Consider the following 13,923-nt stretch of genomic DNA (forward strand, 5'->3'; position numbering starts at 1 on the left):
GCGCTTGCCAGGCAAGCGCTGTGCTGCTGAGTTAAATCTCCAGCCCCTATCCATTCTTTTTTGTTGTTTTTGGGTTTTTTTGAGGCAGGGTCTCACTATGTAGTTCAGTCTGGCCTCAAACTCCTTCCTACTCCTTCCTCAGCCTCCCAAGTGCTGGGATTACAAGCATGTGCCACCAGGCTCAGACCCACCATTTTAGAACACAGAAAAAGATACAATTTTCTTTTCGTTTTTCTACTCTGCTGGCTTTGTTCACTACCATCCATTGAGTTCTGGTAACCGTATTATCCGAACTATGTCATGGAATGTTCCCATCTATTCGCGAGTGTGCTGTCTGTGAATTCATTCAGTGTGGAAAACCCAAGGACCTACCTGAGCCACCAGAATCCCGATGACGATGCCCAGCTGGTTGAGGGTGCCAAAGGCGCCCCGCAGGGTGGTGGGAGACACCTCTCCGATGTACATGGGCACAAACCCCGTGCAGAGCCCGCAGAAGATGCCCGTGATCAAGCGGCCCAGGATCAGCATCTCCACGGACTGGGCCACCTTGCAGAAAGCCATAAGGCAGCCGCCGGCGACGACCACGAGGTTGACCATGAGCATGGAGTTGCGCCTGCAGATTCGTCAGCGACACGCTGAGCACGCAGCAGGCAGTTCCCCACTTCCCTCTCCTCCCGGCCGGAGCGTCCCATCCCTGCTTTTGGTTTAAATTCCTTTCCCACTTTCTATTATCAGAACACTAAGTTGGAGTAACCTGAACTATTTTTTTTTTTTTTTTGAATCAAGCTTTTATACCTCTTTCTTGCTTTTTTGTTTGTTTGTTTGTTTTTCCCGGTACCGGGAATCAAACTCATGACCTTGTGCTTGCCAGGCAGGTGCTGTGCCGCTGAGCTAAATCCCCAGCCCTATACCTCTTTCTTTATGTATTAAACTCAGCTAGAAAACTTAAGATCCGGGCAACCCATTTGGGACACCCTCCTGTCTCTCAGGAGCTACTCCTATTCTCTAATAAATTTTCCTACCCCTAAAAAAAAAGTTAAACTAAGTTTTTTTTTTTAGCAGCCAGGCATTGGTGGCGCATGCCTTAATCCCAGCACTCAGGAGGCTGAGGCAGGAGGATCACTGCGAGTTCGAGACCAGCCTGGGCTACAAAGTGAGCTCAAGGCCAGCCTGAACTGCATAGTGAGACACTGTCTCAAAAAGACAAAAAAAAAAAAAAAAACCAGGCAGTCCACTTCAGCTCTTTCTCTAGGCTATAGTGATATCATTCACAATTAATATTGATAACAGGTATAAATAAACTGCCACATTTGTGTGCTAAGCCCCAGAGGCAGAGAACTACAGCATGATAAACCAGAAATAAAACGGGTTAGCACAAGCTGGATATATGGTCCATGCTTGTAATCCCAGCACTCAGGAGGATGAGGCAGGAGGATCATTGTGAATTCGAGACCAGCCTGGGCTACAAAGTGAGCTCAAGGCCGATCTGAATTGCCCAGCGAGACCCTGTCTCAAAAAGAAAAAGTATATAAAAAAAAATTTTCCTATGTTAAACAGTGAAAAGATCTTCACGACCCCTCCCCCCTTTTAAAGAAAAAGCAAGTAAATTCTGACCTTCTATTTTTCTTTTTTTTTTTGGTACCGAGAATTGAATTCATGATCTCATGCACTTATGCCACTGAGCTATATCCCCGGCCCCTTCTGACCTTCTAAATAAAGTGTTTCTGGGAATGCCACTGCACCAGCCTGAGCTAGAGGCCTGTCCCTTGAGGGCTGAGTGGGAGCCAAGCTCCGCGGCGGAGGCCACGCCAGGGAAGTCCCGTCGGGGCCAGCTGGACCAGGTCGCCGTTGCTCCTTCAGATGCCCCCACCTCCCTGACCTAATTTCCTACGTTTCTCCTCTGAGCCACCAGTACAGTCCACTGCCTTGGCCAGCCTCCGCTCCTTACCTGCCAAAGCGGTTGACAAAGAGTCCCACGGAAAAGGAGCCGATCATCCCGCCCACGGAGAAGATGGCCACGGACAAGGACCAGAGGGTGGTCAGCAGCCCCTTGCTGGGAGGCTCCTTCAGCCTCTGCGACAAGGTGCTGTTCACAAAATCTGTTATGATCTGCAAAACAAAATGGGTGGTGGGAGGACGGGCTGTTACGGCGGGGCAGGGACGAGGGACGAGGGACGAGGGACGAGGGACGAGGGACGAGGGACGAGGGACGAGGGACGAGGGACGAGGGACGAGGGACGAGGGACGAGGGACGAGGGCTCGCTCCCTCCGGTCGTGGCGGATGGGGATGGAACACACCGAGACCCGCACAAATCCGCACAAACCGGGCGGGCCCTGCGAGAGCGGCTTGGAAGGTTTGTTCCCGGAAAGCCCAGCAGGTGGCAGCACCGGCGCGGGTGGTCCGCCAGCCTCGGCCGCCCTCCCCGCGGGGATTCCGTGCGCAGCGCAGTCACTCTGGGCGTGGGTCAGAGGAGCCGCGCAGCTCACCGTGCGGGGAAATGATGAGTTCTCTGTCTTGTCAAGTGACTCAACATGTTTACCCTCTTCTGCCTTAGCCCAGATTAGCTAAAATACAGTTTTAAACTCCCCAGGGCCACCACGTGGTAGGCAAACGCCGGACAGAATGACACCCCCGGCCCATCCCTTTCCAGCTGTAATTCTCAGGCCTCATACTCACGTCCTCGGGAGCATTGATGACCCCAGTGTTGTAGCCGAACTGGAACGAGCCGATTGCAGCCACAGTGACAGCGAAGACCAGCGACGGGGTCACCTGAGTGTAGAAGGACAGCGGGAAGAGAAGTCCTTAATTTTTCTTTTTTTTTAAGCTGGGCGTGGTGGCGTACGCCTGTAATCCCAGCACTCCCTTGTAATCACAGCACTCAGGAGGCTAAGGCAGGAGGGTCACAGTGAGTTGAGACCAGCCTGGGCTACAAAGTGAGCTCAAGGCCAACCTGAACTGCAAGTGGAGACCCTGTCTCAAAAAGACCAATACATAAATAAATAAATAATTTTTAGGGGGGGTGGTATTGGGGACTGAACCCAGGGCCTTTGCACTGAGCCACATTCCCCAGCACTTTGAGACCGGGTTTTGCTAAATTGTTAAGTTGCCCTACTGGGCTAGAACTTGCGATTCTTCTGCTTCTGTCTCCCAGCACCCCCACTGAGACCTTGAAACCTTTCCGTTGATGACTGTCTCCTATTACTGTGTTAGAATTTAACCTATGAGGCGTATGAAGAGGACAAAAATTAATGAAATTTCTGAAAATTGTGTGGAAGTTAAAATAGGAACTGGTTTAGAAACATTACAAACTCTACAGTAGGAGGTAGAGGCAAGCACTGTGCTCGAGAACCGGGTAGGCAGAGGGAAGGGCAGCCTTTGGTGGTCTAGAACCAGTTCTTCTGCAAACAGTGCAGACCAAGATCGGCTGCGCCGGAGACCCTACGGAAGCCGGAGCAGGGGTGGCCGCTTCCCGGGCGGGATGCTCTTCTCCCGGCAACGCTGAGCTTGGCTTCCCGGGCGGCTCCCTTACTCCCCGGCCCCAGCAAGGGAGCCGCGTCCACCTCCAGCACGTCAGGAGATGTGTGGGGAGTCAGGCGGCCGGCTCTCACCTTGCTGGGAGTCATCCCTTTGCGAGGGCAAGCGGCTGCCCGCTGAAATGGCCTCAGGGGGCTCCTCCGTGGTCCACTGTCCCCCAACCTTTCCTTGTTTGCAACCTCAGCCTTCCCTCTCAGGTCAGATGCAGGCAGGCCGGGAGCTACGCGGGAGCGACCTTCCCGGGGCTCCCAGCCGGCTCGTCCCAGCTCAGCCCAAGTCCCGGGGGAGGACCCTGCCAGGTGAAGCCTCCCTGTTAGATCCTTGCCTTTATTAAAACCCTCTTCTGCCGGGTGTGATAGCCCACACCCGTAATCCCAGCACTTGGGAGGCTGAGGCAGGAGGACCACTGTGAGTCAAGGCCAGCCTGGGCTACATAGTGAGACCCCCGGCCTGCCTCAAAAAAAAAAAAAAAAAAAACCAAACAACAACAACAAAAACCAAACCAAAACAATAACAACAAAAAACCCTAACCCTCACAACCTTTTCTCTCCTCACCTACCATCTTTGAGGGCCTTTCCTCCTGTCCCATTTTTCTTCATCCCCGCTCCTAACTTCATGTCCAAATGAAAATACCGTACTAAAAATGCCTTTCTCTACAAGCACTGCATGCACATCACACAATACGCAACACTAATCCGCGTGTCCTGCGCTCGCGACCACAGCCACAGTAAGGACAAGGGGAACCCTCTTCCGCAGGGTCCCGCTCCGGGAGGGCAGAGGCTGGACTCCGACCTGCACCCCCAGGCCAAGCCCGGATGCGCGCGGTCCCGCGCGTGCGTGCAGCGGCCCTGCCGCCCCGGAGCCCGCGCACGGCCCGCTCCAGCACCCTGCTCTCGCATACGAACCCCGAGGTTAGCAGAGCCCTTCCTCCCCGACTTTCCCCCCACGAGCTGCAGGAGACTCGGGCGATCGCTGTCGGGTCCCTTTCCGACAGCCCCCCAGGCGGCGCCAAGGACCGGTGCCCGCATCGCTCTTACCTTGTACCCCATGGCCCTCGTTCTTTGCGAGTCTTAGGCAAGGGCTAGGGTTGGGGTGTGAGAGCCACCTCTTCCGTCAAGAAAACCTGCAAAACGTCCTTCCCAGGCAGGCGGCAGTAGCAAGATCCTCCGGCAGCCCGCGCGGCCCGCTGCGCTCTCAGCATCACCGGGTGGGAGGCGCAGGCTTTTACGGTCTCCGCAAAGGGTGGAGCCTGCGAACGCGCCCGGCCCCACCTGCCTCGGGTGACCTCCGTGACGGTGTGACCTCGGGGTCTAGGACTTCGGCATCCTCACCGCCCCTCGCCCCCCGGCCTTCCAGGCACTCACCGCCCCCCTTCAAACCACATCCTGCCGCTTTCTCCACCCCTTGGGTGTTTTTTTTTTTTTTTCTTTTTTAAGCTCATCCATATCCTTCCCTCTTGTGAAAGCAGCCACTGACGCCTCTTCGTTTCACAGACAAAATGCTACCAGAAAAGACTGGAGGGAGGGCGGATATGGTACTCCTCGCTCCGGCATCTGCTCAGCGTCAGTTAATCTACAATCACTTGGGAGTAAATCTATTAACACAGAACAAAGTGGCGGTGATCACCAGATTTAAAGTCGGCTGTAGGCAAAAAGTGTCACCAGAAGGAAATCGTAAAAAGGCTGCTTTTTGATGACAGGCTGGGCTGAGCCGGGTGTGGTGGCGCACGCCTGTAATCCCAGCACTCCGGAGGCTGAGGCAGGAGGATCGTTGTGTGAGTTCGAGACCAGCCTGGGCTACAAAGTGAGCTCAAGGCCAGCCTGAACTTCAAGCAAGACCCTGTCTCAAAAAATAAATAAATAAATAAATAAATAAAAAAAATAAAAGATTACAGGCTGGGGATACAGCCTTGAAAGGGAGGGAAGGACAGTCTAACAGAACAAAAGCATGGGGAGGATTTGGCCAATTTCTAGTCCTGCTTGCCCTCTGTTTAGCATAATCTCACCGGGGAGTGAAGGAAACCCAAAACTCTCTCTCGAACCAGGCCTTCTCTGCAGAGAGGGCTGCCAGTGGATGGGTCCACCCCCAGTACAACCCCAGTTCTTCAATACTGCCTGCACCCCTACCACCCCTCTGAACCTGCCGGGCTCAGCCTCCGGCCCCAGCTCACAGCATCTGGGGATGCACAGGTCCCTATGTACCAGGTATTCTCCAAGAAGTTGAGATGTCTCTTCAGTAGGACAGAAAGTTCTGACACTCACAAAATTGGGTATTTCCCTTCAAGAAATATCAAAAAAGGGACAAGAGCAACGGAGTCTCACAAAAACTAGAAAGGTTTTTTTGAGGGGGGGGGTTCCGGTACTGGGAATCGAACTCATAACCCCGTGCTTGCCAGGCAGGCGCTGTGCTGCTGAGCTAAATCCCCAGCCCCAAACTAGAAAGGTTTAAAAAAAAAAGTTAAGAAGCTGGGCTTGGCGGTGCACGCCTGTAATCCCAGCAGGAGGATCACTGTGAGTTTGAGCCCAGCCTGAAGTGCATGGTGAAACCTTGTCTCAAAAAGACAAAAATAGGCCAGGCGTGGTGGCACACAGCTATAATCCCAGCACTCAGGAGGCTGAGGCAGGAGGATCCTTGCAAGTGCGAGGCCGGCCTGGGCTAAAAACGGAACTCAAGCCCAGCCTCACCTGCTTAGGAGAGCCTGTCTCAAAAAGACAAAAAACAAAAGCAAAAACGAACTAGAAAGGTTTATTAATATCCTATTGGTAGTCGGTGGTGAGTTTCTTGAAAGAAGTGAGAGATAAATAGCTGAGCAGGATGGACAGCAAAGAAATGAGAACAAGGCAGAAGGAGGGTGAGGGTAGATAACCACAGCAAAGCGGGGAAGAGCGGCTCAGACCAGGCAGAGCCAGGTGCGAGGCTAAACAAAGTAGGGGAATTCAGCCTGGTCAAAGGGCTTCCTATGGGGGAGATAAGGCCCGGGATGTAGCTCAGCAGCCCGGTGCCTGCCTGGCAAGTGTGAGGTCCCAAGTTTGATTCCATGTTAAGAAAAAAACAAAAAACTCCTAATTAAAATGCTGGGTGTGGTGGCACAAGCCTGTAATCCCAGCCTTTAGGGAGGCTGAGGCAGGAGGATCACTGTGAGTTTAAAACCAGCCTGGGCCCAAGGCCAGCCTGAACTACATAGTGAGACCCTGTCTCAAAAAGACACACACACACATACACACACACACACACACACACACACACACACAAACCCAAACCAAAAACCCAGCAGGCTCTTCAGTGACCATGTTGCTAATATTCTGTGATCTGCAGCCCTGATGCCTTCAACCAGTAGTGCTGAGTAGAGCAGGGCTGGGAAGAACAGCTCCTGATGGAGCCGGAGGACATGCATCTTTCCTGGGTTTGGTCTGGGGCCTGGAATCCCAAATGACAGCGCTAGACCTGGACAAGCCAGATGCTTTCTGGATACAGGTTCTCACTCTATGGTCCAGCTTGATAGGTAGCCAGGGTTGGCCTTGAACTCAAGATCTCCTGATTCAGCTGAGATTACAGCCCTGCACCACCACACCCAGCAGGCCAAGTCTTACATGTCTAAAATCAGTAACACAGAATATTTTCAACCAAGTGTGGCGGTGAACACCTGTAATCCCGGCTCTCAGGAGGCTGAGGCAGGAGGACTGCTGTGAGTTCAAGGACAGCCTAGAGTTCTGAGCAAGACCTTGTCTCAAAACCAAAACAAAACAAAGCAAAACAAAACAAATATTTTCTTCTTGCTAAGAAAGATGAGCCAGGTGTGATGGCACATGCCTGAAATCCCAGCAATGAGTCCAAGGCCAGCCTGAACTATATGGTGAGACCCTGTCTCAAAAAAGGAAAAAAGAAAGGAGATGAAAAGGTTTAGATCTGAGACTCATTTTTCTGGTTCTCTTAGTCTGAACAGATTATCTTTTTAAACTGGGCATAGTGGCTCACGCCTGTAATTCCAGCTGAGGCAGGAGGATTGTGAGAGGAGGCCAGCCTGGGATACATAGCAAGAACTTGTCTTAAAAAAAAAAAAAATTAAAAGAAAAAGTAAGCCATAGTGAAGGAAGGTTGTCATGATTAACCCCTCACTGGGTACATTTCAAAACTGAATGCTTTAATGCAGGTCTGTCCAGAGGAAGGGACTGCTCCAGACTAACGAATAAGATCTTCCAGGGGCAAAGGCAGATATCTGCACTATGTAATATTAGCGCCTGCTATTGTGTGGGTAGAATATTTGGCAAATGAAAAACAAACAGACAACACCAAAACCATAGTTTCAAATGCTGAGGGAAAAGAAAGGAAGCCTGTCTCTTTCTGGGAACAATGTGAATAACTTCAAGGCATACAAGAAAAGCTGATGACTGCTCTGAAGACTGCCCAAGTGAATTCTACTCTTTGCTTGCATTTATAATATTCTTCCTAAAGAGCATCTCTGCTCACGGCATGTTCCTTGTTAAGTCTCCCTTTATCTGGTTAAGTGCGGGCAGAGCTGAAAACACTGTAGAAAATAAGCCCTCGGGTGAAGAGAGAAAAAATGCAGGAAATGTGGATTTTCCTGTTTACACTGGGTTTAGACCATTCATTACACCCAGGGACCCTAAAGAATCTAATTTCAGCTGTCAGGCCCCTGTCATCGCCTCATATTATCTCTCAGTCTCTTCTTCAAAATCTAAGCATCCCAACATAGGTAAGATGCGTTACCTTAAATTAAAAATTCTGTTACAGGCATGGTGGCACACACATGTAATCCCAGTACTCAGGAGGCTGAGGCAGGAGACTCACCGAGAGTCGAGGCCAGCCTGGGCTACATAGTGAGACCCTGTCTCAACAACAACAACAAAATTCTAATCATATTAATCTCCTAGGGGTGGGGATATAGCTCATTTGTATAAGCACCTGCCTGGCATGCAAAAGGTCCTGAGTTCAATTCCCGGTACCACACACACACACACACACACACACACACACACACACAGAATTACATATTAATCTCCTACTCAAATGTTTGAGTAACTGAGACTATTACAGCTAAATTAGATAGAAATACAGGCAGTCAGACGGAGCTAGGCTCTCAGGGGAGTCAGTGCAGAAGATGAACACATCAAAAGCAGCTGTATTGCACTCGTTGTACTCACTGTATTTCAAGTGCTTTAGTGACCACAGGTGACTAGTGGCTAGCACAAGGGACATTGCAGAGAATTTTTTTTTTTCAGCACTGGAGATTGAACCCAGTGCCTTCTCGCTGAGCTACATTCCTAACCCTTTATTTCTAAGTTTTTTTTAAAGTTCTGAGGGGCTGGGGATTTAGCTTAGCGGCACAGCGCCTGCCTGGCAAGTGCAATGTCATGAGTTCAATTCCCGGTACCGGAAAAAAAACAACAACAAAAAGTAAAGTTCTGAGACAGTGTTATTAAGTCACTAAATAGTCCAGGCTGAACTCAAACTTTTGAATCCTCCTGCCTCAGCCTCCTAGAATGCTGGGATAATAGGTTTCAAATTTTGCCTAAAGCAGCACTCCTTTAGGAAATAAATTCCTTAGATTCTATTCCTGTCTTTAAATTGTTTTCTTTTCTTTTCTTTTTTTTAAAAATTGTTTTCTTTAGAAGTAATTAGAAACCTATCAACAAAGGAAAGCCCAGGCTTTGAGGGAGTTGGTGCTCAATTCTACAAGAAATTTAGAGAAGACCTAATGTCAGTACTTCTCAAACTCCTTAGTGAAATTGAAAGGGAAGCAATACTCCCAAATTCATTCCGGGAAGCAAGTATTACCCTGATACCAAACCAGAGAAAGATCCAACCAAAAAAGAGAGCCACAGGCCAATTTCCTTAATGAATATAGATGCAAAAATCCTCAATAACATGCTGGCAAAGAGAATGGAGCAAATCATCAAGAAGAGTATACACCATTACCAAGTAGGGTTCATCCCAGGGAGGCAGAAATGGTTCAGCATATGCAAATCAATAGATGTAGTACACTATATTAACAGAGGCGAGGTCAGAAATCACATGACCATCTCAATAGACGCATAAAAAGCTTTTGACAAAGTCCAACACCCACTCATGATAAAAATCTTGCAGAAAATTGGAACAGCTGGTCTTCATCTAAATCTGATAAAAGCCATCTAGGACAAACCAACGGCTAATATCATACTATATGGACAAAAACTGAAAGCTTTCACTCTAAAATCAGGAACAACAGAATGATCTACACTATTATCTGTCTTATTCAATACAGTCCTGGAAACATTAGCCAGAGTAATTAGACAAGAAATAAAAAGAATAAGGATAGGAAAGGAAGAAGTAAAATTATCATTATTTGCAGATGACATGATACTTTACATAGAAGACCCCAAAAACTCCACCAAAAGACTTTAGATTTAAGAAGCAAATGCAGTACCATAGGTGGACACAAAAATCAACACTCAAAAATGAATAGTATTCCTGTACACAAATAACAAACTCACTGATAGAAAAAATAGGGAAACACCTCTCACAATAGCATCCAAAAAAATGAAATACATAGAAAGCAGTCTAATGAAGGAAGTAAAAGATCTCTACACTGAAAACTACAGTACTCTGAAAAAGGAGATTGAACAGGGTATTGGGCAGGAAGAACCTTGCCCTTCAGTAAGAAGAACCATATAGTGAAAATGGCCATACTTCCAAAGTTGTTATACAGATTCAATGTTATTCCAATCAAAATTCTAACAGCATGTCTCACAGAATTAGAGAAAATAATCCTAAAATTCATTTGGAACTAGAAAAGACCTAGAATAGCAAAGGCAATTCTGGGCAACAAAGGCAAGGCGGGGGGTATCACAATCCCTGCCTTGAAACTATACTTCAGTGCTACTGTTATCAAAACAGCATGATACTAGCAGAAAAACAGACCCGAGGATCAGTGGAACAGATCAGAAGATGCCGAAACAACTCCAAACACACTCATCCAACTTATCTTTGACAAAGGGGCCAAATACCTTCACTGGAAGAAAGATAGTCTCTTTAATAAAAGTATGCTGAGGGGCTGGGGATTTAGCTCAGCAGCACAGCACCTGCCTGGCAAGTGCAAGGTCGTGAGCTCAATTCCTGGTACCAAAAACAAAACAAAACAAAACAAAAACCCAAAAATAATAAGTGTGCTGGAAAAATTGGATTTGCATATACCAAAGATCAAAACTAGACCCATATCTATCACCATGCACTAACTAAAATCAAACTAAGATTAAAATGGATCAAAGATCTAAATATTAAAACAGGGCAGGCATGGTGGTGCACGTTTGTAATACCAGCACTTGGGAGGCTGAGGCAGGAAGATTGCTGCAAGTTCAAGGCCAGCCTGGGCTACAAAGTGAGTTCAAGGGCAGCCTGAACTGTATAGTAAGACCCTGTCTCAAAAAGACAAATAAATAAATAAATAAATAAAATATTAAAACAGAAACATTAAATCTGCTGGAAGAGAGACTAGGTAGAGCTCTTAAAGACATAAGTGTAGGAAAAGACTTTATGAACAAAACCCCAGTCACATGGGATATATTACAAAGAATCAACAACTGAGATCTCATCTTATCAAAAATCTTTTTTTTTTTAAGACAGGGTCTCGCTATGCATTTCAGGCTGGCCTTGAACTCACTTTGTTGCTAAGGCCAGTCTTGACCTTGCAATGATCCACCTGCCTCAGCCTCCTGAATGCTGGGATTATAGGCATGCGCCACCACTCCCTGCTAAAAATCTTTTGCACACTAAAAGAAATCAACAGAGTGAAGGAACAGCCCACAAAGTGGGAAAAAAATTTTGCCAGATATTCCTCTGACAAAGGAGTAGTATCTAGAGTATATAAAAAACTAAAAAAATCAGTCCTCCTCCCAAATTTAAAGACCCAATGTGAAGATCAGCATCTGAGATGAATATATACTTCTCAGATGAAAAAGTACAACCAATAAATAAATACATAAAAAATGTTCAACATCACTAGTGACTTGAAAGATATAAATTTATTTTTTTTTGAAAGATATAAATTTAAACAACATTGAGATTTCATCTTACTCCAGAAAGAATGGCTATTATCAAGACATTAGTAACAAATGCTGGAAAGGCTGGAGAGAAAAAGAAACCCTTCTCCACTGTTGGTGGGAAAGACTGGTGCAACCACTGTGGAGATCAGTGTAGAGATTCCTCAAAAAACTAAGACTAGAGGTCCCATTTGAGCCAGCTATTCCCCTTCTTGGTATCTTCCCAAAAGAATTAAAAGCATCGGCCAGTTGTGGTGGCGCACGCCTGTAATCCTAGCACTCGGGAGGCTGAGACAGGAGGATCATTGAGAGTTTGAGACCTGGGCTACAAAGTGAGCTCAAGGCCAGCGTGAACTGCATAGCGAGACCCTGTTTAAAAAAGACAAAAAGCAAAACCAAAAACACAGCTGGTCTTGAACTCCCTGTGTAGAGCAGGCTGGCCTCAAACTCATGCACCACCACTCCCACCCAAAAGAGAAGCATTGAAACTTTACATGTTGGGGCTGGGGATTTAGCTCAGAGGCACAGCACCTGCCTGGCAAGTGCGAGATTGTGAGTTTGATTTCCGGTACCAGAAAAAAAAAAAAAACAAAAATAAAAAAACCCTGTATATCCTTGACAAAAGTATTCATTTGTGGAGGACAAATGGTTCAAGTTTGACGTTATCCTCTACTGAGATTAGCAGACCCCGTGGAGTGACGGCCTGCAGTCCATGCCTTGTCCTTTCTGAGTGTTCCTGCAATGTGGCAGGCACCGCCTTCCGGTGTTTGGCACAGCCCTTACTAGACACTTGGTGAATGCCCAGGCAGATACAGCTCGTCCCTCAGAACTCATGAATTCATGCAGGACTTTAATCCCTAATAGTATTAAGAAATTGGGTCGGGGGCATAGTGGGATACCCCAGCATTTCAGAGGCTGAGGCAGGAGGATTGCAAAGCCAGACTGGGCTATGTAGCAAGTTCTGTTGTTTTGCTTTTTAGGGTCTCGCTATGTAGTTCAGACGGTTTTGATTCACTTTGTAGCCCAGGTGGGCCTCGCATGCTGCCATCCTTCTGCCTCAAGCATGGGCCACCATGCCCGGGTTCCATGACAAGATCAAGGAGAGCCTGAATGACAGAGAGATCCTATCTCAAAAGACAAAAACACAAAAAGAGGTTGAGAAAAAGCCGACTTTGGTGTGTAGAGATGAGGCCGCTGTGAAACGTCCGAGATTAGATAGAGGTACGGGGTGGAGGCTCTGGTGGAATGCTGGTGAGAGAGAGAGGCCAGACAGACACACAGACAGGCGCGGACGTGACTTCCCTGACTTGCACCACCTCAAGCCAGGGGCTGCTGTGTGTCCTTGTTAGTTTATTCCTTGGGGGAAGTATAGTGCAGATTCCATAGACAGCCTTCACGCTGGTTTGGTTTTTTTTGCTACCAGGAATCGAACTCAGGACTGTGTGCTTACCAGGCAGGTGCTATGCCACTGAGCTATATCCGTGGGCTCCTCCCTGTGTTCTTTAATAAAATCCAGTTATTAACTTCCAGTGGACAAATAGTCAATTGGTGTAAAAACAAATAACCAACTTCTGGTGGTGCTAGGGGTGAGCGAAGGACCTCAAGCACACTAGGGAAGTACTCTACTCTGGGGCTGCAGTCCAGCCCTCCGCTTTTCAATACTTATTAATCACACTCCTACTTTTCTTTTACTACATCTCTTCACTTATTTCAGGTAGGAGAAATAGCTCATTGTGGAGTACTTTTGTAGCACATGTGGGGCTGGAGACTTGATCCCCAGCACTGGAAAAACAAAATAACAACAATGCAAAAACACACACTCATCTCCTTAGAAATTTCTGTGTGTGTTTGTCTTGGTTACTTTTCTCTCGTTGTTGGTACAAAATACCTGACGCCCAAAATTAAGGAAGGAAAGGTTTATTTCGCTTACAGTTTGTGGAGGTTTCAGTCCATACTTGGCAGATTACAAGGCAGAGTGGCACATGGCAGAGGGCTGCAGCTCATGGAGGCAGAACACAGCAAAGCAACAAACCCACACAAGGGAGGAAATGGCCAGAAGCACCCTCTTTCTCCCCCTTACATATGCAAACTATCACACCCATAATCAGTGCAGCTCTCACACCCATATATGCAAGGCACTATAGTGCAATAAAATCAATGTAGTCTCTGCAACATGTGTTAAAAGTATCTGGTCCTCAAACCCCAGGCATATGGGTGCAGCTCTCACACCCATAATCAATCAAACTCTAAAAGCCTGCCCCATGACCACATGAGGCTTTGGGGGGACACACAGACACAAACCATAACAGTGTTCTTTTCTTAGAAATTTATTTTTGGCTGGGCGTGTTGCTG

At 47.6% G+C, this 13,923-nt stretch overlaps 1 protein-coding gene across 1 annotated transcript in view; it reads right to left on the bottom strand.

Moving 5' to 3' along the window:
* The window catches only part of LOC102026845 (solute carrier family 2, facilitated glucose transporter member 3), a gene marked incomplete at its 5' end in the record, with an annotated part of 83,827 nt that overhangs the window by 7,455 nt on the left and 62,449 nt on the right, over nucleotides 1-13,923 (bottom strand). The window contains 3 exon segments of the mRNA XM_005378907.2: nucleotides 373-613; nucleotides 1,949-2,109; nucleotides 2,678-2,770. Of these exon segments, the coding sequence (XP_005378964.2) occupies nucleotides 373-613; nucleotides 1,949-2,109; nucleotides 2,678-2,770 (495 nt within the window).

This window comes from Chinchilla lanigera, unplaced genomic scaffold (genome assembly GCF_000276665.1).
Source record: "Chinchilla lanigera isolate Chin_1 unplaced genomic scaffold, ChiLan1.0 scaffold00012, whole genome shotgun sequence".
Taxonomy (NCBI): Eukaryota; Metazoa; Chordata; class Mammalia; order Rodentia; family Chinchillidae; genus Chinchilla; species Chinchilla lanigera.